Source organism: Miscanthus floridulus, chromosome 17 (assembly GCF_019320115.1).
Source record: "Miscanthus floridulus cultivar M001 chromosome 17, ASM1932011v1, whole genome shotgun sequence".
NCBI lineage: Eukaryota > Viridiplantae > Streptophyta > Magnoliopsida > Poales > Poaceae > Miscanthus > Miscanthus floridulus.
Window position 1 is genome coordinate 88,888,889 of NC_089596.1, and position 23,653 is coordinate 88,912,541.

General features: G+C 48.7%; 2 protein-coding genes across 3 annotated transcripts; one reads left to right on the forward strand and one right to left on the reverse strand.

Annotated features, from left to right (window-relative positions):
• The first annotated feature begins 223 nt into the window (after positions 1-223).
• Positions 224-2,087, forward strand: LOC136516628 (protein translation factor SUI1 homolog). Of its 2 annotated transcripts, none has more exons than XM_066510078.1 (5): positions 224-348; positions 1,044-1,150; positions 1,347-1,558; positions 1,650-1,703; positions 1,799-2,087. In XM_066510078.1, the coding sequence occupies exons 2-5, from the start codon at positions 1,114-1,116 to the stop codon at positions 1,841-1,843; spliced, it is 348 nt and encodes a 115-aa protein (XP_066366175.1). In that variant the 5' UTR covers positions 224-348; positions 1,044-1,113; the 3' UTR covers positions 1,844-2,087. The 2 variants fall into 2 exon arrangements, with proteins under 2 accessions (XP_066366175.1, XP_066366176.1); XM_066510079.1 differs by lacking the exon at positions 224-348 and adding an exon at positions 435-457.
• A 952-nt stretch (positions 2,088-3,039) lies between these two features.
• LOC136517470 (uncharacterized) lies at positions 3,040-7,097 on the reverse strand. Its single transcript, XM_066511035.1, has 3 exons — positions 6,022-7,097; positions 4,997-5,101; positions 3,040-4,898 (listed from the first exon to the last, which is right to left on the reverse strand). Exons 1-3 carry the CDS (start codon positions 6,370-6,372, stop codon positions 3,348-3,350), a joined length of 2,007 nt encoding a protein of 668 aa, XP_066367132.1. The 5' UTR covers positions 6,373-7,097; the 3' UTR covers positions 3,040-3,347.
• Between the last annotated feature and the right edge of the window lie 16,556 nt (positions 7,098-23,653).

Consider the following 23,653-nt stretch of genomic DNA (forward strand, 5'->3'; position numbering starts at 1 on the left):
ACGAAGATAGTTGCATTCCACACCATCCATTACTCAGTTCCATTGAAAATCAAATAACTATGAAAAAGAAGTTCTACCGAAGCGAGCAAATAGTTTAAAAAAAACAAGAGAGGAAAAAGAATTAAAAAAAAACCTCCGTCTCGATAGGTCGGCAGGAATCACGAGCCCCACAGTAGAGCCGTGTGGGGATGCATAATTAGCCAGCTTCCTTATACGCATCAGTGCATCACACGCCTATAAAGCCAACAACCCGGTGGAGGGGCTCTAGCCAGACAGCTCCTGGTCAAGTCTCATCCGCCTCTCGCCTCCAACCGCGTGCGCTCCACGCCGCCTCCAGGAAAGCGAGAGGTGAGCACAGCCCCCCTTTCCCCTCCCTTCGATTCATTCGTTGTCGTCTCGTTCTTAGCCCTAGGATTTGGGGATCTAGAGGGGTTCGATCGCTTCTCGCCGCGAATCGGTATAACCAACGGATCTCGGATCGTTGTCTTCAGAAGGTCCCTAGTTTTGCGGTGTGTTCGTTTTTGTCCTATGATTCTTAGATAGAGGGATGGTTTTCTTAGATAGAGGGGATGGTTGTTCACGACCTCTGGGCTTCGGGGCGGTTGTTGAATTGATTGTATCTGTTCGGGATGGTGAGCAGCTGGGTTTTCGGGGGAGTTTTTCTGCTTTGCAGTCACTCTGTCGAATCATGGGGTTCGACCCGATTCGTAGGCGTGCTCCCTGTTTAGGATGGGAAGTAGGCGTGTTTGTAGTGTTTGGGCTTCGATTCGTGAGAGAGAAGATCTGGGATGGGATTTGAGGAAATCTCAATATTTGTCTAGCACGTTTCTAGATCTATTGTTCAGCTGTTATATTGTTCAGCTGTTATATGAGAGTGATTTTGGAACCCTGGGGTATGTTTGACCGAGTATGGTGTAGATGATTGTCCGTAACTTGCTGATCGCTACCGTCCTATCTCTGCATCATCGATCTGTGCTAGTTTCTGTTTACTTCTCCAATGTTTCGGCTTGTGTAGCATGTGATTGATAGTATGATTTTGGCAGCTTCTGCTCAAGACCAACAAATCAAAGCGTGATCAGCTCGGTGCCAATCAAACCTCAACAACCAAGTTTCATGTCTGATCTCGACATCACGCTTCCATCTGCCTTTGGTATGTTTATTACTTTTCACATCCATGATTCCATGTTTTCTTACGTTGTGGTTTAGCATAGCATGTTCTAGTTTCCTGAATAGTATTACTGAATAGATTGATAACATGACATGCACGAATTTCATCTTGAGTTTAGTTCTTGTTGATCTATACATGTGTGCATGCGAATCTGATGGTGTGGCATCATCTCTGATAGATCCGTTTGCTGAGGCAAATGCTGAGGACTCTGGTGCTGGTCCCGGAACAAAGGATTATGTGCATGTGCGCATCCAGCAACGCAACGGCAGAAAGAGTCTGACTACAGTCCAGGGACTGAAGAAAGAGTTCAGCTACAACAAGATCCTCAAGGATCTCAAGAAGGAATTCTGCTGCAATGGTACTGTAGTCCAGGATCCAGAGCTAGGCCAGGTAAGATGCGAGAGCAATGCCTTTCAATTTCACAAAATGAAATGGTACCTGCTGGTTGTGGGTATACTGATGATGTGTTTGTCCTCTGCAGGTCATTCAGCTCCAAGGTGATCAGCGCAAGAATGTTGCTACTTTCCTAGTTCAGGTATTCAGAATCTTCAGAGCTGAATACTGTTTTGACAGACTGATAAATGCTCTGTCTGTTTATACTAATCATGTAAATTTTACTTGTCTTGATAGGCTGGGATTGCAAAGAAAGAGAACATCAAGATTCACGGGTTCTAAGGGACCTGTAAATGCTTGTGCCCTATATTGTGCGCCTCCACATATTGGGAAGCTTGAAGCAGCGACAATTACTAGTCATTGCTTTCTTATATAAAAACACAAGAACTATTGTCCTATTGTCAAGTGTGTCTTGCTTGATGCAAGTTGTGTTTTCGTCTCATTGTTATGTGCGGTCAGCATATGTGTATGGCTTGTACTATGGGTTATTGCCAACTTAATAAGAGTACTCCCTGTTTGGCTATAAGCGCTGATGTTTTGTCTCGTGCACTTGTTCTGAGTTGGTTTTTATTTGTAATTACCTCCTTGTAGCGCATGTGGTGATCTAGCTGTGAATCTTGCTGGGTCCTCCGCTGGCGTCTGGTTGGTCTGCCGGATCCGAGGCCGGCTCAGCTAGCGATGAAGAAGATCCTGGGTGGCCCAGGTTCACGGGCGTCAGCTGCCGATCTCTCTGGTCGGCAGAGCCGCGTAAGCCTAGCGATGAGACCATTTGTCAGGTGTCAATTCTTCTCATGGTGCGAGCAACTGCAAATTACTCTTGCAGGATACAAGAGAGGTGGTCTGCAAGAGAGGTGGTCTTTAAACCGCAGGATACAAGAGATGTGGCAGCGAATTCGCTTGCTCATATAAGATCGTAGATTATAAACTGAAACAATATTTTTCTCTCACATCAAACCAGTCAGCAGTAAATAATTCACTATTGTTTACGACGAAACGAACAGGTGGTCTTTGAACCGTGAACTACTGTTGCCGGAATAACTCAGCATCAGTGCGCAGCACTGCGTGTTTTTAGTGCCAATGCAGGCTTCTAGATCTTAGTACAGCATAGTTCAAACATCCAGATTGGCGGACTGTGCACGGATTTCAGTTACTGTTCCTCTACGGTATAGATTACAAAATGTCCCGTTCAAATTCACCTGAAAGACACGGCGCAATATCGAGCCAAGACTGATATGCTTTGTATGGATCTGACTTCGAAAGAAAGAGACGCACAGAGGAGCCGGCAAGGAGCTGACTTCGAAAGAAGAGAAACCGCACAAAGGAGCCGGCAAGGAGCTAGGCCTGTTCGCTTTACTAAATTCTGGAAGAATCTGGATGGTTTGGAGGAATGCTGGAGGAATTTGTGAGAGAAAAACACTGTTTCAGATAAAAAAAATAAACAGATCAAGCCGGGTTTAAGGACATGCGTGAGTAAGGAGCTAATAGCACTATTTGAGTGACATCGGGAAAAAAATATACTGTAAATAATACTTCTGTTACATTTGATTACACGGAGCATCGGAGCTCACTATTTTTCTAAGCGAGCTAAATGCTTTACATTTTACAAAGGCATGAATTAGGTACAGCGAGTGATGACACTCGATGGAGGGCCAGTGCAGCATCCCCATACAAGATACAACAACGGTACCTGCCCTATACTTGAAGGTGCCACTCCAGATTACCTCCTCCACCAGGCAAGATCATGGTGTTCTCTTTGACAACGAAGAATATGAATGAGCATGCCATGCTATATCTTCTGTTCTAGCGCTTGGCGCAGCTGTACCTTACGTCCATTGGTCCTTGCGTTCAAGAATTTGGACTTCAGGTTGCGCTTCTGGGTGCCTTGGGGCCATTCGACACCCCCTTTCATAGCGCCGACAACATGAGGGTTTAGCAAGTCTGGACTCCAGTCCCCAACACTCGGTGAGACTTGGCACACCTCACTGTTCTTGAGATCAGGAGAAAGAGCGGCATCGAGCATCCTGCTGCTTGAAAGCCTACCATTCAGTAACTCTGAACCTGTTTTCCTCCTGCCGTCACCATTTGATGACCTCCAGAGTCGGGCAAAAGAAGAACCCTTCTTCGGGTGCTTCTCTCCAGTCGTCAAACAGACACCACTGATGCCACTATTTGATCTGCAGTTTTCACAATTATCTTCTTCCCAGTCGGTTCCACTTGCTGATGCATCGTTTCGTCCACAGAAACCGTTTACTGATGGTTCACTTCCATCAGGTGAATTGCTAGACCCTTGCTCCTCTACACGGCTGACGGTCTCCCATCCACTGTCATCGTCATCCTCATTTCTGGCACAAGGTTGAGTGGAATATTTGTTTGCTGGTTTTTCCAGAAAGATGTCAGTTTCAGGACTCACTGTATGGATCTTTGTTGCATGGCTCAAGGGAGTATCTCCATTACACTGTCCAATTTCCTTCTCACTAATATCTTCTCTCTGTCTGAGTTCCTCAAACACAGCAAAAATGTCCTCGGAAGGAGGTGGTGGTTTGTATGAGAACTCTTTACCATGAAGCTTCATTGAGCTAATTGCTTCCCTGAGCCTTTCACCATCTCTTACTGTTTCTTTGTCTACACTGCTGCCTCGGTGGAAACTGAGGAAAGCCTCCAGGTTAGCCTGAAGCTCACTCAGCTGTGAATACTTGCTGTCTAATGTCAGTTTAGCATCCACAAGCTTCATCTGTACTCTCTCTTCACGCCAAACCTCTGCCATCTGTAGCATCTTCCTTTCTTCCTCCACCTCATCTCTTATCTTCATTGACTCTTTCTTCAAAGCTTCGACCTCAGCTTTGTCGTCTGCAATCTCCTTCGCTAATTCATCACACACCTCCTCCATGAGTTCCCTGGCCTTTCTTTCCTTTTCATAATCTTGAAGATATCGTTTAGCCAATGACTTCAGCTCAGAGAACTCATCCATCAACTTTGAGTTCATAACTTCGGCCCTTTGTCGATTCTTCCTCTCTCGATTCAGATCCCCTTTAACAGCATCTAAGATGCTTCGAACCTTATCATGCTCCCTACTCCTCCAGGAAGCCTTTTCCTCAGCGAGATTCTTCACCAAGTGATCAAGCTTCTTCTTAGCTGATCGGCTCTCAGCTTCAAGCTCATGAATCTGGTTGCGGGCCTGCATAAGCTCTTCTTTAAGTGCAGAGATTTCTTCATCAGCAGCTGCTGCATGATGATCACAGAAATCATAGTCAGCACCGCCAGATGTGTTCAGGCATCGACGGTCCCATTTTGTTGCTACTTCCATTTCAATTCGGGGTGATGGAGAATAAGGTCCAACCTAATTGTAGTACATAATCATTTCATCAAACAAGACTGGATCAGAAAGGAAGGTGGTAGTCCATACCAGAAATAATAATTTATGAAGGAGACATATACCTCACGAATGATGCCATTGCCAAGAGGCTTAGTTCCTGTCCTGCCCTCAAGGACCGCTTTGTAGTAATTGCAACGATCCGGAGTATGCAGATGCCTTGGGCTAGGCTGCAAAATTAATTCCCTGTTAGTTCACCACTAATACTTAATAAGAAGTATGTTGCTGGAATTACAGAAGTCGCATGCAAAATGGAGTAAAACTTGTCAAAATCCGTGCACTAGGATGTCTTCGTTTCACAACTAAGAGCAGCTAGTATCTGGGGACCGCACAGGTTACATCGCCCTGTACATTGACACATGGAAATATGGGGATGTCACATCTTCAGGCCCAGTTGAAAGGGACATACGGAAAAGAATCCAAAGCAGACTGGAATGATAAGGATCACCAATTGGACCAACTCAGAAGAACTTACTATAATCTAGCATAAAACTCAACATGATTGGTCCACACTCCACACAGACGGAGACTGCTCTTCCTCAAGAAGCCAAAATTTAAGCAGATTGTAGTTCGGTGCTTGACATGGAAATATCAAATATGTCGAGGCAAATTCACGAAAACCATGGAATTACGCAATCACAAAGTGCAAACAATGAGTCTTAATTTCAAGAGCTTACGCTAGTTAGCAAAACTGCTACGAAATTTGCAGAAGCAACAACCACTCCCTTTGCTAGTGGATGAAAAAATTTTTGCCAAGCTTTAGGAACATTCAGCTCAAAAAATCCAGAGAATCGCCCCACCTCCCCCCAACAACGACAAAAACCAAAGAAACGTACAATACGACTCAAACAAACGAACACTACGACTCAAACAAACGATCACAATTCACAAACCACCCGGCCACTCAGTGTCGTACTCTCATGCTACTCGAAGCTGCCTCTCCGCGAAAATCGTGAGCTCAGCAGCAGAAAACACTCCCGAAAAACGAGCCTGCTATCGCGGAACACACAACAGAACGGCCACCTGAGACCCCTAGAAGCCTGGAACGCAACAACGCGCACGGATCTCGAGTCGAGAACAGCAGGCTCACCTCCAACCGTCGCCGCGCTTTCCCGGGCTCCCGCGGCGGCGGGTGCGGGTGCGCCCGCCACAGCGACGCGGCGATCCTCCTCACGGACGCGGCAGCGCCTGCCCCGCGGGGCGCCACGGCGTCCCCGGGCCAACGGAGCGGCGGGGTGGCTGGCGGCGGCGCGTGCGCCGGGGCGGGGGCGCGGCGGGCGGAGGCGAGGGAAGGGCTCTGGATGCCGCGCAGCCGGCGGCCGCGGCGGGGCGGCCGGGAGGGGGACGACGCCTGGCGCGGGGTGGCGGCGGCCCGGCGGCCATGCGCCGCCCTGGCCGGAGACCTCATCGCCACCGGGGACGAGCGGTGGGGTCGTGCCATGTCGATGTCGTCCGCCGCGGCTCACCACCAAGACGGCGCCGAGGGCAGTGGCATTGCCGCGAATAGCGCGCGGACGGACGGGGTGGGGTGGGTTGCGCGCCGCGCGGGGGGTAGACGCGCGAGATCTACTACCAGTGGTGGTGTCCCGGCGAGACGACTGGTACTCTATAGTTGTAGTAGGCCTGTGAGGTGAGGAGGCTGGACGCTGGAGAACATGAGCACGGGAAAGAGAAGTGGGGACTGGAAATATTTTTCCGCCCTTTTTCTTGTTCTTTTTGCTAAGGTTCTTAGATCATGTGGATTATTGGGCTGTGCGAGCTGAAATGTTTTTTTTTTCTTTTGGGGTGGGTGGAAATTGGAATGGTACATAAGGTTAAACTATTGTGTTTGTACAATATTCTTGTGCAAGTATGTGCTTTTGTTAGGTGCCATTTTTACGTGGAGTTGTTTTTTCACATTAGCTTTCGATGATTTTGTTTGTCAAGAGCGAAACAATAGCTAATACCTAAAGTCCTAAACCACACGGTTGCACGAGTACCTTGCTAACTTTAACTCGCACACATAAATCAAACTAGCCAAGTCAATTGCTAAAGCACCTCACCGTGTGTTTCTACATTTAGCGGCGCTTCTGAGTTCTGACAGTGAGATTTCAACGGCGCAACATGGATGAAAATACTGTAGATCGGTGGTGGTTGCAGTTCCAGACTCGCAGCCCTGTGCATTTGCTGCTTACGACTCGATCGTTTAGGCTTGCCTGTGTGATAAGCCATGGTTGAAAATATTATTAACTAATTTAGTGTGAAAAAATATTATTTATTAACTAAAAAAGTATTGATTTATAAGCGAAACAAACCCTCAGCAGACAATGGGAGCGTTGGTGCAGGAGGTGCCACGCTCACTTTGGCTACGTATTGAATCTAGAGTAGATAGCATGTTCGTTCGATCGTAAACTGAAACGATCCTAATTTTCACAAAGGGAAATTCATAGTGTCGAAGTGTAATACGATCGTTGTAGATCATATTACCCAAATTCTAGTCGAATATCACATCTATACAACGATAATATCAGAGTACAAATAGTGCGGAATTACATAATTTATTACATCGCCGCATTGGCGGAATCAAAAGTAGCATTCATTTAGAACAGCTTGAAGATAAGATCGCCAAACTCGAGCGTAGGCACGAACCCCTCGTCCGTCAAACTCCTCGGAGCTATACTCCTCAGCAGAACCTGTGTGCCAAAATTTATCAGTACGAATTATACTGGCCACTCCCATCCCTATGAGCATTGCTTTGTAAAAATTGGATGCAAGTGGGACATAGTCAAAGGAACCTATAAAGCTGGGGTTTCCTATGCAATAGCATATCAAGTAAATAATAGTTTGTCAAGTTTTAACACCATTTCCACACACATTCCACTCCATTTCCTTTTCCGAGCCAGGTTTCGATCCTGGGATCGACGTACCACCATCTCCATACCATCACCATACCATACCCTCGCTTAGTCGACAGGCCAACTCCCTCTCGACACTGTCTCAAGGCCCGTAGCCCTTGGCTACGACCGACACTCTCTCACGAGGGAAGAAGAGAAGGACTTATCTCACTATCTAGTTTAAGCGAAACCCAGAAAAGATCCATAGCCGACAAGTCGGCACATGTATCGATCGATCAACCATACACTCTGCAGAGGTTTTACATAACCACAAGATCCGCCTTCCTCGCTGACCGTCGTCAACTAGGCTGATTTCGGCTGCTTGCTAGCCTAGGATAATGCCACTCTACCATTCAGCCCTGGTTCACCCCAAGTCAAGTCTGGGGTGGCTGAAACTGTGAGTCATGAGCCGGGTCCACAAGGTCTCCATGAAGTCTCGGAAGGGTGTGGGGGAAATCCTCCGCGCCCCGTACCTTCTTACACTGTCCGCTATCAACCTAGCAGTAGTGGCAATATCCTACTAAGTAGTCCAGTCGTCCCGCACCATATAGGGCAAGTGGTACGTAAGGCTTTCCGGTGAATCTGAGTACTAGTAAGTCCTTAGGGGTGACCAAGCCAGAATGTCTCCATCAGGGTTTCCATTTACTGTGCCACCACAGCACCTCCATCCCGGGCTCCACCCGTCACAGGTTCACACCCAGGTCCACCTCATATACCATTTTACCCACCACAGGTATCCATTTCAGGGGTGCCCAGGTAGCACCCCATGGCAAGACTTGTCCCAGGCTCGTCGTATACTCCAACTTGGTCGACACAACCCTCACCCTCCACACACCCAAGTCACACACGCAGCACTCTCCCCATAGTCCAGGTAACACCAGTTTCCACCACGCACGTAGTATAAGCGTAGTATAAGTAATAAAATATATAGCAGTAAGCGTGTGTCTAGCCTAATAGCAGGGTATGTAGGGGTAAGGTTGCGTCAAGGTAAAGGCTTTTAAGCAAGCATACTACCATGCAAATCCTAGCATAATATATTTGTAGCAGTAAAGTAAAGCGATAGCAGTTCTATATTAGCCATGCATAATAGGTGCTACGAGATTGGGTGGGATGTGGCACCTTCAGTGTAGTCGTCTTCGTACTCCTCACGGTACTCACGGTCCTCGTCTATCAGGTTCTCCTCCGAGTCTGCAACGTTTGCATTATAGTCGCGTTAGCGACATCTATAGAGTAGCACAAAGAAGCAATGAAAATTCAAAAAGAGTCAAATGCACTCAAACATGAGTTCATTGCGTAGAGCTTGATTTTAGATGAATTTTGGTCCTAGTCTCGTATTTTTCTGAGGTCGTATGAATTAGTTATGAATTCCTGAAGTTTAAATCCTTTCTGAAATTGAATAAAGGCTGAATTAATCCTGGGCTAACACGTGTCACGGTGTCACTGGTCAACGTGGCATGCTGACGTTAGCATGACGTCAGCATGACGTCATCGTCTCGGTTCCGAGCTAACAGGTGGGTCCAGGGGCTCTTGGGTCACAGACATATGGGTCCCTCATGACGTCAGCATCTGACGTGTGGGTCCAGCGTGTCTGTGATGCTGACATATGGGGCTAGGTCAACGGTCAACATTGATCGGTCAACGGTTAACATGTGTCGGGTCTCAAACGGGCTTTGGTGGGCTTGGGTCGGGCCGGTGTGGGCCGGGCCGGGCCGAACACGTGGCGTGTTGTGGCGCAGCCACATCACGGCCGTGGGCTCTTATTGGGCTTCGTCCGCAGCACGGCTCACACCGTGTGGCTCACGGTGGACCAGCGCTCCTGGTCCATGGTCCTAAGGTAGGGTCCATGGTGGACCAAGCCCATCGTCATTTCTCCTCGGCTCGGCTCATGTGCACCGGGTGCAGGGCTGCGCTGCTCACCTTGCCCCTTCTCCTCTGTTTCTTCCACAACGCGCTCCCGCCGGCGACGTGCTCACCGGCGAGCTCCCGCAATGGCTCAGGCATCCAATAGAGGTGGGGAAAAGCCTCCCTGTGCCATGGCGACTGCAATGGTGGAGTCAGGGCGACGGATGGTGCATCCTAAGTCACTGGTCACGGCGAACGGCGGCTCGAGCACAACCGGCGTGCGGGAATGGCGCGGGTGCAGCGGCATTGGCCAGCTCTGTGGTGCGCATAGGCGTCACAATGCTCCAGCGGGCATGTTGGGTAGGTCGAGGGGTCCTCCAGGGCCTCCGGTGGCTTTGGCCACGGCGGACGGCCTTCCGATCACGTCGGCAGCGTTGGTGTGGGGGCTATGGCCTCGGAGGGCGTCACAGTGGGGCGTGTAGGCTCCTACGGATCCGTGTGGACGCGGTGAGGGCGTCCAGAGCTCAGGGCAAGACTTCCGGTTTCTAGGTGGCCGGTAGGGTCTTCCCGGCGGCCACGGCGACATGGTGACGACGGCGAGGTGCGCGGGTCACTACGGGCTCCTATGGGGTGGTCACGGCGTGCGCGTGAGTTAACCGTGGCTTCAGCGAACGGAACGGGCGAGTCAAGGAGGCGCCAGGCGCTCCCGTCGGTACTGGCCACGGCGATCGGTGCTCGGACCGGTGGTCGGGTGCTCGGACCTATGGTCGGGTGCTCGGACCAGTGGTCTGGTGCTCGGACCAGTGGTCGGGTGCGCGGACCTGTGGTCTGGTGCTCAGACCAGTGGTCGGGTGCTCGGACCTGTGGTCTGGTGCTCGGACCAGTGGTCGGGTGCGTCATGGTGGCGGCGTTGCAAGCGCGGCATGCGTGCTCGGCTACGGCGTCCGGGGAACCTGGAGAGGCCTACAGCGTCCAAGGGCTCGGGGATGGTCACGGTCAACGTGAGTGTGCTGTGCTGGTGTGCCTAGAGGCCGGGGATGGCCTTGGCCTACGCGCTCATGGTATGGAGCGCCATGGTCGGAGTAGCAAGGTCCAGTGGCGAGCAGGGAATGAACCGGGGCTCACCGTGGGTGCTGTGGAAGAAAGGATGGCGGTGCAGTGTCGAGTTGCGGCCGTGTAGCTCCAGAAGCGGTGCCGTGCAGTGCTGACCCGCGATCGTGATGACGACGACGGCGTCGCCCTCGGCTCCGGCGACTTCGGCAGCGTGCGGGGGCTCCGATCCTCCTCTCACGATCTCCTTCTCGGCCCTCTACTCTCGATGTGGTGCGGCTGCTGGGCCACCAAGCGGCGGCGGAGGCTGAGGGAGAAGCTAGGGTGCCGGGCGTGAGCGGCGTGCGGGCTGGCTTTATAGCCGAGCGCCATGCCTCCCAGGGCGGATGGCATCGTGCGGTGGAAGCGGATGCATCGCATCAGACGGTGGTGCGGGGTTGCGTGGGCGCGGCGCAAGGGGACAGGGTCATGCCCCGGGCGTGACCCCCTGGCCCGCCCCTGCCACAGCTGTCGGGCGCCGGTCGCGTAGGCGGTTGAGGCGTGGGTGAGGAAGACGACACTGTAGACGGGGGTGCGGCTGACATGCGGGGTCCAGCGGGCAGTGGCTGTGAGCGAGGCAGACGGGTGCGCGGGCGTGGGCGACGCACTAGGCCGGCTCGTGGGCTACGTACGTGCGCGCCGGTGCAAGGTGGCGCGCGGTTTGGCTGGCTGGGCCGCGAAGCCGAGCAGCCTGAGCTGCGAGGCCTTCTTCCTCGTTTCCTTTTTCTGTTTTTCATTTCATCTCTTTTGTTTGAATTCGCATTTGGTTCCAGAATTTAAATTCCAAATTGGTGCACCTAATTTATTGGAGTTGTTAAGCATATCATAACTCAAATGGAAATCCAAATCACATTTTGAATAATCAATGTATGCATCCCTTTATTAGTTAGATTTTAAATAATCACAATTAACTAATGACATGCCATGCTTATGTGTTAACTAGGGTTGGGGTTAGACTTAATGCATCTCTTAGGTTGGGTTACTATGCATGACACTCATCATCACATGGTTGTTCTAAGAAAATTTTTGTAGTTGGTATTTTCAGTGTGTGGATTTTTTGGGTTGTTACATAAACAATCATAGATTATAAGTTAGAATAATATTTTTCTCTCACGTTAAATTAGTCGGCAGTAATAATCCACGAATAGGCCGTCTCTCTCTCTCTGCATTTGCTGCCTTCTGGCTTCTGCACCTATTGACCTGACGTACCAAACATCGGAGATACCAAGCAGCAGGGTACGCGTACAAACCGATGATACGGCACATGCTCGGTCCTGCCGGCCGACGCGACGACGCTGCCAAACCACCCCCCTCCTCGGTCGGCGTCGGGGCTCCGGACCACGGGCCAACGTGCCGAAAAGCAGCCGGATCAGACGGGGCTCCATCGACTGGATTTCGACACCAAAGCCGCAAATGCATGCACCGCTGGGCGCTGCCCGTCACGGAGTTCGTGGTGTGCCCCTTCAATTCAATTAGCTAGCGGCTACCGGCTACCGGCTAGGAGGGCCGGGGAAGCGCTGAGATTGAGATCGAGCTCCTCACATGAAAGTGAGGGGCCGTGTGGACTTTGCATAAATACTAGCATACCGACTGGTCCAGTGCCTAGTCGGTGCAGAATAGTGCGCCGTAGCATTGTAGTTGTACAGTGTACTGCGCCATCCGGATCCGGCGGTGCTAATTTCAGGATCACAGAAGCTTGTATAGGAGCTCATGGCGTGTCCTAAACATGCAGATGTATTAACTTTCAGAGAAGCGTTGTGCTCCTACTACTCCATGGGTATGAGTTGGTACTGCTACTAATAAGCAACGGAACAGCGGGTACGTACTCTCCAAACTTGAAGAGTTGGCCCAACAAAAAAGTTTTGAATTTTGAATATCTCTGTCGCATTGCGGAACTGGCGCGCACGTATCCTGCCATACGCCTGTGAAAATGATGCGTGTGCGTGTGTGTGCGCGCCACCTTGACACTACATCAACTATAACTCTGTTGTGCGCTTGCTTGCTTGCCCAGATGTGATTGAGGCTGATTTCCCCCCTTTTTATATGCCCTTGTTTAGTTGAACTCTAAAATCCAAAAAATTGCTACAGTACCTGTCACATCGAATGTTTACGGCCCGTGCATGGAGCATTAAATATAGACGAAAAGAAAAACTAATTGTATAGTTTGGTGGAAAATTACGAGACGAACGTTTTAAGCCTAATTAGTCAATGTTTGGACACTATTTGTCAAATAAAAACGAAGTTATTACAGTAACCCCAAAATCCAAATTTCGCAAACTAAACGAGGCCTACATAAAAAAAACTCCCATTTGTAGCTTCTCCCGTCGCCAACGTCGCAAGGTGACTCAACGCACAACTAAGTCTTGTTTAGATTGAAAAAAATTTCAAACCGATGAATAGTAGCACTTTCGTCTTATTTGGTAAATATTGTCTAATCGTGGACCAACTAAGCTCAAAAGATTCATCTCGTGATTTCCAACTAAACTGTGCAATTAGTTATTTTTTTTACCTACATTTAATGCTCCATGCAAACGGCTAAAAATTGATGTGATGGAGAGAGAGTGAAAAAACTTAAATTTTGAGGGTATCTAAACAAGGCCCTACACAAGTTCAGTAGTTCATCGTGTTCCAACCTCTGACACCTGATCTCTACTGCAGCAGAAAATGGAGCTCCGAACCAAGCTCCACCACTACCTCAATCTCCATGCCGGGCGGCGGGCCCCGAGGGTCGAGGACAGTGTGCGAACAGGGCGGGGAACATCCGAACGTGGCACTGGCGGCCGCCATTTCCTCGGCTAGGTGGGGGCGGCCGGCGTTTTCACGGCGGTCTCGGTGCCGCCGCTTGGCCGCTTGTGCGTGCCTCTGGTTGGCGGATTGATCGACACAAGCAGGCGGAGACCCACAACTACAGGAGGGTCAAGCGGCACAGCTTCTGTCCGTCTGCAGGATACAGATACACTGTGACGTGGTGCTGATGAGCTGGCGGCAGTTTTGCTTTTGTCATTTGTCCCGTTTGACCGAAAGTGCCGTTCGCTAAAGAAAAAAATACTGTTTCTTAATTGAAAAAATATAGCTTATAAACAAGCGAGGAGGGCGAATGTGAACAAAGGACTACTATAATCACATCTTACTGCGCGAAATGGTTCGCCTGGATTTCAGGCTATGCTGCACAGACAGACTGCAGTGGTTTCAAAAACTGAGGCCTGCAGTGGTTTCAAAAACTGAGGCCTTGTTTAGATCACTTTCAAATTCCAAGTTTTTTCATTTTCTCTCTATCACATTAATTTTTGGACGTATGCATGGAGCATTAAATATAGATAAAAAAATAACTAATTGCATAATTTGGTTGTAAATCACGAGACGAATTTTTTGAGCCTAGTTAGTCCATGATCGAATCAAATATAAACAAAACATGCTACAGTGTTCAGATTGCAAAAATTTATAATCTAAACCAGGCCTGAAGAGGCACAGACTCCTCTGCGATGTGTTGTTTCGCACTGGAACGTGAGTGCACGAACGAAGCTGCAGGCGCCCCAACTTGTCGTGAGGAAAAAAAGAAGTTACTCCTACTGGTTGTATCTAGGTCTTGTTTAGATACCATCCAAATTTCAAGTTTTTTTACTCTCTCTATCACATCAATTTTTAGCCGTTTGTATGGAGTATTAAATGTAGGTAAAAAAAATAACTAATTACACAGTTTAATTGAAAATCACGAGATGAATCTTTTGAGCTTAGTTGGTCCACGATCGGACAATATTTGCCAAATAAGACGAAAGTACTATTTATCAGGTTGAAAAAAGTTGTAATCTAAACCTGGCCTAGTAGCGTGGGGACTGAAGCCTTTGGGATGCTTCCTTTTGGTGGTAGCAGCTTGCTACTAGCGGTAGCGCGTCCGTTGAGCCGCAAAGCCAGGAGATGGAAAGCTTAAAGGGAAACCATGCAATGCAATCATCGTGGCACACTCGGCAGCGTAGTAGTACTAGAATAGGAAGAGAAACACTCGGCAGCGTATCGTTGCGCTCGCAATTTGCATCTCGAGCGAGCTTGTGGTTCGATCGGTCAAGGGGAGCATCGATCACGCGGCCATGTGTCATGTGCGGCAGCCAGCCCCACAGGATTATGAGATCCGCCACCATTCTCGCTTGACTAAGAAACTGCAAGATGGTCCTCGCTGCTGCTTAGAAGTATTCCGTTGCTGTTTTCTTTAGCTGACTCAGTTTTCTTCTTGGTTTCACTCATGCTGCGTCGGGATCCGAAAGAAATAAGCTAGGTTCAAGTCTGCAGCATTGTAGCTTGAGATCGATGTTGGCAGGAACCAGGCAGTGGACGATGTTTTTCGGGACGTTTGGACGATGCATCATTAAGGATGAGTATCTCTATTGATCAATGGGTTACATATATGGATGGGTTAGGTAGGAACTCTCGTAGATGGGAAGGGGTTACTACGGAGTATAGTTTAAGCAAGCATATGGATAGTGGTTATGCGCGACACTGGGACTTGAGGAGGAAAAGGAGAGGTTTTGATGTTTTGCATGCGCGCGTGTTGTTTTTGACCTTGATTTGCTTGAGATGATGGTACAGTACTACTGCTAGTAGCTAGTAGGAGTTGTTAATTGCATCGTAGGCATGATTAACTTTAATGCAGAATTTATGTCACCTAGTATTAGTAGGGACTAGGTTGGCTCACTAGTACAGAACAAAGCTTTACTCCTGGTGGGGAACCCCCTCTAGTCCCGGTTCCCGGTGGGTAACACCAACCGGGACTAAAGGTCCTCCCCCAGCTTTAAAAAAAATAATGCCTCCCACCGCTGCGTCCCGTGAGATTCGAACCCAAGACCTCATGCATTGCCTCGCGCGTAGCTTACCACCCCACATACACAACACATCTGACAAAGGATGGGATGCTTCCCTTTTGAACTAACCCATCGGGGGACCTTTAGTCCCGGTTGGTGTTACCAACCGGGACTAAAGGGTCCTTTAGTCTGGGTTGGTGTTATCAACCAGGACTAAAGGGTCTACCTTTAGTCCCGGTTGGTGTTACCAACCGGGACTAAAGGTTGGGGACTTTTAGTCCCGGTTGGTGGCTCCAACCGGGAGTAAAGGTCCACCTTTAGTCCCGGTTGGTGTCTTCAACCGGGACTAAAGGTCCCCTGCCACTGTGCCGAGCGCAGTAGCTGTTGGGCAGGGACCTTTAGTCCCGGTTGAAGACATCAACCGGGACTAAAGGTCTCTCTAGTCCCGGTCGCAAAAAATACCAGGACTAGAGCCCATTTTAACCTCGGATGAAAGGTCTGTTCTCTACTAGTGGCTAATCTGAAAGGCAGTTCAGCTTATGAAATTAATGCAGAATTTAAGTCACTATTAGTGTCCTAGGACGTCTCTAAGCTCAGAGGTTAGAGCGTAAAAACATCCACAGCCGGTAGCATCTTTCTGTTAGGGTATACGGTTAAGCATCTCGATATCTCTCTCTTCCATGGATGGGTTCACTGTCATCGCTACTTCACCTGTATGTTCGTCGCTGCTGCCACTTCCATCCATAAAGTTCCAACGCCACACCAAGTAGCACACATCGAGTCGAGAATGCGAAGATGGTCGGACGACTCAATATACAGTCGTTGGGCGTCCCAAAAAACAAACGGGCCAAACATGGGCCATATGTACCAAGCAACGCAATACAAAAAGGAGGACGAACTGCATCAGAAGGGCTGTTGAATGACTAGATGATGAAACCGGCAGTGGCGAGCTTACGCTCGAGTCGAGCTTTTCTCGATTCTATACCTTCCAACTTCTTCGTCCAATCTACTACCTGGAGATAATTATGCAAACTCACGTTTCTTTGCTATTTGAGTGAATTTGTACTGTGTTACTACCATCTCACATCAAAGCCATCAGTCCATGGTGACGATTAGCTATACCACATGTACCCGCATCGTCTTGAGTCCCTAATTTGCTCCTCCATCCGTTCCAAATTATAAGTCGCTTTAACTTTGTTAGTGCATCTATTTTACTATACATCTAGACATACATTAGATCTAAATATATAACAAAATAGATATATTAAAAAAGTCAAAATGATTTATAGTTTAAAACAGAGGGAGTACCTGGCTCATACGGGGACTCTGGTGTAGTTGGCTGATTGATGAACCAAGACGAAGGGACTGGATCGTTAGGCCCACTCACTAGTCGGAACGTACCCAACTGGCTCCTGACTTCAAGATCCTAGAGTGGTCGTAGGACAATCCCGCAACTTCTGTCACCAAGACGGGAATGCCCGGCCAGGAGGGGCCTATTGGCTTGTTCAGCAGCATTCCGCGTGAGAAGCAATGCAACATATTGCCAAACGTCGTGCTCCGTCCAAGAAGTAGTGGGAATTGCTTCCTCCGCTCCCGATTTCGCATTGCGGGTGGAGAGCAGAAAAAAACAGCTCCCCCTGCTCCGCTCACTGCTTCACCTCTCTCGTCCTCTTCATCTCATTGCGCCCCCACCTCTCCCAATGCCTACCTTGCTTCCCGCGATGCTCCCTCCTCCGCTGTCATCCTTCTCCATTGCGGCCGCTATCACCGTTTCCCCATCGTAACCAACACCAAGCTTGCGTCGCCAATGCAAGATCTAGCCCACCTTCGCTACTTTTTTTCCTTTCTCGAATACGCAAAAGATTTGTGTATCATTGTAATTAAGAAGATGAGTTTAACCATACAAATGATACGCTTCTAATGAACGCCCTAGGTGATCTTACAACTATGACTGGATGTAACCCATCATCTCCAAGCTCATTGAGACCAAGCGTACCCCGAGGCCGAGCCCGCCATTGCTGAAGTGGAACCATACCAATCAGTCCCTAAGAATGTAACGAAAAAAGCTACTTACAAACTACCCGTATGTATTTGGAATTGGATTTTTGGCAGCTCCGTTTACACATTTAATCCTTGCAGACAGCAACCCGATTAGTATTGGTAAGGTCTATACCAACGCATTATTATGCGTTGCCAAAAGTGGCGTTGTAAGGGTCTATTGCAACGCTTACATATGTGTTGGTCTCTATGCGTATAGCTACCTCGATCTCCACCTCGATCTCCACGCGCTCGATGGAGGTCAGATCTAGTAGAAGATATGGTCTGATGTGGGAGAAAGAAAAGGGACAGAGACGAGGAGTTTGGAACGGTGGTTATGGCGTAGGAGCACGACTCGCGTGTGAAGTGGGGGAGGTGGGATCCAGGCTGACTTGTAACATATGTTGTTAGCATTGGTGGACATCTGTTGCAATACGAGGGTTCGTGTTGTAATTGATGCATGGGATTTCCTCGTACTAAATCGAAGCTAACACAGATCCTTAGAGGCTTATTTGGATGCACATCAATCTAGTCCAATCTATATAGATTAGGACGTATTAGGGTATAAAATTACAATAATGCTCTATCAGGACGTCCGATGGACGGACGCAGCTTCCCACTCACTACGGCGCCGTCCGCTCGCTCCCGTCCTTGCTGTGGCAGAACCGCCCGAAATAACATGTTTTCAGAGACGTTCGTCTTCCACTAGACACTAAGCACCCCGAAAGTTAGCTATATCGGACAATTTCGTGGAGCACACCCAATGGGAGAACTCGAATCAATACACGTTTTACCTCCAGAATCCAATAATGAGTACGAGTTTACAATACTTAGTCCATTTCATACAACAAGAATTCTTGAAAATTATTTATTACAATACCAGGGTTCAGAGTGCGATAATTAAATAGCGAAATAAAAATAAACATCTAACGGAAACGATACAAGGATCCGTCTGTGCCCACCAGAAGAATCCTCCACACAAGAGTTACTCCTCAAGCTGCACCTGCAACAGGGTAAAATAAACCCTGAGTACACAATGAACTCGCAAAACTTACTTGACTAGTGGGAATAGTTTTCTGACTCTAAGGGGTATGATAGGTAATATGGGTTTGTTGTTTTCTTTTTGTTTGTAAAAAGCATTACTGTAAGTACGTCCTTAAGATCAAATTTAATTAGCAGTCATGATTACTTGATTAACTAACCATTCTATGTAAGCACTTGTTCTACTTTCGAGTAAGGGTTGAGCAATCAGAACTATTTTACCATCTTTCATATTTTAGTTCTTACTACGGTGCTAGACCATAGTCAAGTCGTACCGTCTCATAGAAATGGCGATTCGCGAAGCAATGTATCTCAGCTGGGTACCCCAAAACACACGCCCTGTTTATATCCCAGGCACAAACAAGATCAACCCATTCCACTCCTATCACGGGGTCCAGGTCTCTGTCCAAACTTGAACTCCAAGCCCCCACACTTGAGACCCGGTCTCAATATGGTCCTTAGACCTCTACCTTTCCCCGCCTCCAATCAGTCGGTCCGGAAAGAGCCGGAACCCACGACAAGAGCGTAACGAGCCTTTCCGCTCTTATAAGCAAGTATGTGCTCAGAATAATTAGTCTGTGACCTGACTGCCATCCACAGCAACAGACGATCCTCAATCGACACGGATAGGAAAAATAGTGTAACCAAGCTAAGCCCCGTGGTCGCAAGACACAACTTGTCACACCCACCATAACCCATACCATATCCCTGCTCGGTCTCCATTTTTCTTTCATCATTTTACCATGAGAGTAATTATAATAATCACCTATTGTGAGTAACGGCATGTTACTCACGCTACCGAAAACCTAAGCATAGCAGCTACTCGAACCTGCACTAGTAAGACTCGACAGATATATCTATGCATGTGGTTTCCATAAAATTTCTATAACACAAATGCACATCACACACACACACACACACACACACACACACACACACACACATATATATATATATATATATATATATATATATATATATATATATATATTCAGTGATTATAAAAAATAAGGGTTATGCACCGGGGCTTGCATTGGGCAGGTGCGGTGTCAGCCGAGTCAGTCGGTGGTGGCTCCGGGACCTCCTCCTGCACGAGAATCTCCTCCTGGTACTCCTCGACGATCTCCTCGAACTCACGATCGTCTGGGTCTCTATCTCCACCAGCTCATTCTCTACATGCATACGATGATGATGCAACACTTAGCATTTAGGCAATAATAACTCTTAAAATAAGAATACGTATAGTAAACTACTAAGCTAGCTCTAATGACTAAGATACTAAGCTAACTATCATTTTCATCAAGCAAAGTGTTGGGTTCAACTAACAAACATTTAGCTTAGCAAATAAAGGATATATCTTTATTTCTACTAATGATTTAATGTATATTGAAACAGAGAGCATCTAGCCACCCTAATGGTTAGTCTACTCTAAATACAATAAAACTACTGTAAAAATTTCAGGACTAAAGCTATTACCAATTTACCACAAAAATTTCTACAATAATCAACTTAATAATATTAAACATTCTCATACTATTTAATAGCTCCTAGTGTCAACACATATAAACAAGAACTAAATATACCAACAGATAGATCACAATTTTAAGAACCTAACAAAATTTGTTTCATAATTTTTGGACACCTATATAATTTTATATTAATTATCAAAGATCAGCTCAGAAATTAAATGAAAAAACTATTTCTAATTCCTTAGGTGTCGGGTTCATAAACCCGGGGTCCCTTGTGGACTGGCTTCCCAACAAAGGCTCAGCCCAAGCAGACAACGCGCAACTCATGGGCCGGTCCAAGTATCTAAACGACAGGCTAGAAGGGTGATCCAAACATCGATCGGAAGGTCTGGCCGAGGAGGAACAACGCCCATTTTCTGACTCCGTCCCACCACTCTGACCGGAGCGCTCGCTTCGTTCTCCAGCCCGTCTTTGGATGGCCTCTTCGACTGGAAGGCCTGACCAAAGCACTACATCCGACTCCTACCCGCGTCTCTGACCGGGGATGCGCTAAACCCCTGCTCACTGCTCTTCTCCGACTGGCGCGATCAAGGCCGACTGGGACTAACCGACTGGGGACGCTTGCTCGGTAAGGACCAGGAAGTAAGGCAAGGCGCACAACTCAAACCGCAATACTAGGATCCGTACCCTGTACACCTGTGGAAATAGTGCTCTGTGACCTCCCTGGCACGACAGAACCCAAGCAATGTTGTAGGTGCCGACATTTTTCCCTATAGTATTGTGGGCATCATTAACTCCCATACGGTAAGGCTCCCCACATGCCTCTGGGCATCGACAGTGTTGTGGACACCGGTGTTTATCGTACCAGGCGAATATGGTAAAACCCCTTGCATGCCTCCAGGTATCAACAGTATGGCAGGCACCGACGTCTGCCATACCCAAAGAAAATAACACAACCTCCCATGTGCATCTGACATCCAATAGTATTGTGGGCGCCTACCATCATCCTGTATTCGTCGGCGTGGGCAACAAGGCTTAGAAGCATGCGTACTCTCCCCCTCTCACTTGTAAGGCCATCCTCTTCACCTATAAAAGGGGATGAGCTCTCTCATAATATAAGTAGATTCAGATTCATTAGATCGATCGAGTTCACTACTACACAACCACAGAACCGCCAGGTTTGAACCACGAGCAGACACTTGAACACTTAGCTCATAGCGGGGCTCCCATCGCTTTTGGTCTCTCTGACTAGAGTCTGATCGGACCTCGTGTACCCCCCATCTTTCTCCTTCTCATTTATAACCCCACTACAAACTTCGAGCACCTAGGCTCAGGAATAAAGTCACCGACCGACTCAAACTGGATGTAGGGCACGTTGCCTGAACCAGTATAAACCCTATGTCATTGAGTGCTAGGCCACCTCCGATCATAACGTACGACAAAACTACAAATATTTACTTGTTGGTCACTTTCTACACATACATTAGAAAAATGAAAAGTAAATCTCCCACGCGGCCAACACGCGTGGCCCGCGCGACACAACGCACACGCGCAGCGGCCTGCTTCCACGGCCCACGCGCGAGGCACTCACGCGCTGGCGCTTTATGCAAAAGAGGACTCGAACTTCTTCTAAATCACAACTAAGTACTAACACTATTTGCCCCTCTTACATGCCTTCTCACTTAACTCCCTGACCTTTCCCTAATTCACCCGCACGCCACCCCAGCAACTCAGCGCACGGCGGCATGGCGAGCGATGACACGATGTGACCGCGCTGGCCACTAGAGGCTCACGCTGGCCTGTCGGTCAGGCCGACCTTCAACTATGGTCCAACCGCCTACACCAAGCAGCAACGCAGGGTGGTGGGACGCGCTGGAGTGAGCTGCAGCGACGCGTGACCATCTGCGGCGGCAACGCACCCGCTTCGATGAGCTAGGGCTACTATGGACCTAATTGGCTAGCGAGTGAGCATCAGGAGACTACCGTGGACTAGGACGAGGTGACGGTTGGGGTGGAGGATGGTGGAGGAGGGGTGGCCACGTGTGGCCGAGCCATGCGGCGGTGCACTGCAGTGGCACAGTCACGTCAGCGACGACGGAGAGGTGGTAGCGGTTCCTATGGTGTGCGCAAGGTGGAGAGGGAGGCATGGCAAAGCTAGTAGTGTAGGTGAATTGGTTCTGGGTGATGGTAGGAGGGCTGCCATCGGCACCTGCCGATCATGGCCTTATCGGCCCGACGGTGGGGAAAGCTCCAAATTGGAGCTTGGCAGTGCATGCTTCATGGCTGGGTGGGGTTGGGCAGCTGGAGAACTCACTGGCGGGGCCATGGATAGGTGGAATTGATTGGAGATGACCTCTCACTGTCTAACATGCAGGCGTGGCTCCGACGGCGGCAGTAGAGGGAAAGAGGGACGGGTCCGAGCTTTGGCTGTCGTTATCTTGATAGCTAGCGGTCGGCCAGATTCACGACCATGCCTGCGCACTCATTACACGACACGCGACCAAACCATGCGCATGCGTGGGGAGGCAAGTGGGGGCACGGCCAATGTGGCCGCAATGCCATTAAGGCGAGGCGACGGCGCGAGCGCAGCCGGGACAACCCATGTGCCTACGCTAGCAGAGCGAGCGACAGCAGCGTAGCATGGTGTCATGGTGGCGTTAGTAGCAGCAACACGAGGTAGGGTAGTAGTGTGCAGATGCGATGACAAGGTGATGGCGCCGGCAGTGGCTTCGTCGCGGTGTGGGGTGAGGAAGGTGGCAGCAGCAGCTCCGCGCGGCGGGGCCAACAGCGGCTAGGCCATAGACAAGCCAGAGGCAGCCATGGATGGCCATGCGCGGCAGCACACGCACGCACGATCAGCGTGGTGATGCCGAGCTCCCGAGCTTGGTGACCGCATCCACCTGGTGAGCTAGCCCGAGAACGTGTCGTGCACGCATTTTAAAGCGCCCATAACAACTAAACGGTTGCCTTAGGAACCAAACCATCTTCACCATGCTCAGGATGGCATGCGAGGCTATCAATCCGAGCTAAAATACGACACCGCCTCCTAACTCATTTTCACAAAATAAATCACCAAACATTTCATTGTCTTGCAGTTTATAAACTTGAAAATATTCTAAGTCTTTGAGCAGAACTTGATTCCATGTTGCATTTCTAGGCTATTAGAAATGTTGGCTAGCAATGTTATTTTTCCACGGCAAGTATTCATTGTCATCTACAAAGTTCATATTCCAAACTTTATTTAAGTGCTACATATATGTTCTATAGTGTTTTTTGTTCAATAAAAATTAGTTTTAAACCCTACTTGATACATATGAGTTATGGAATAGCTTCTCATTTAATATTTTTATTGATCATCTTAAGTTACAGATATGTTGTCTACACATTCCATCACATGCATTATCACATAAACATGATGCTCATGACATGATTTGGGAATTTGTTTAGGGCGCAACACCGAGGGTGTTACACTTGTCCCTTTAAAAACTCTCTCTAACCCAATGGTGCTAGCCAGCCAGGGGTGCTCACCAGGGTGCTCGTTGAGCATGCCGCCGAGCTCGCCAGGGTGTTTGTAGCCC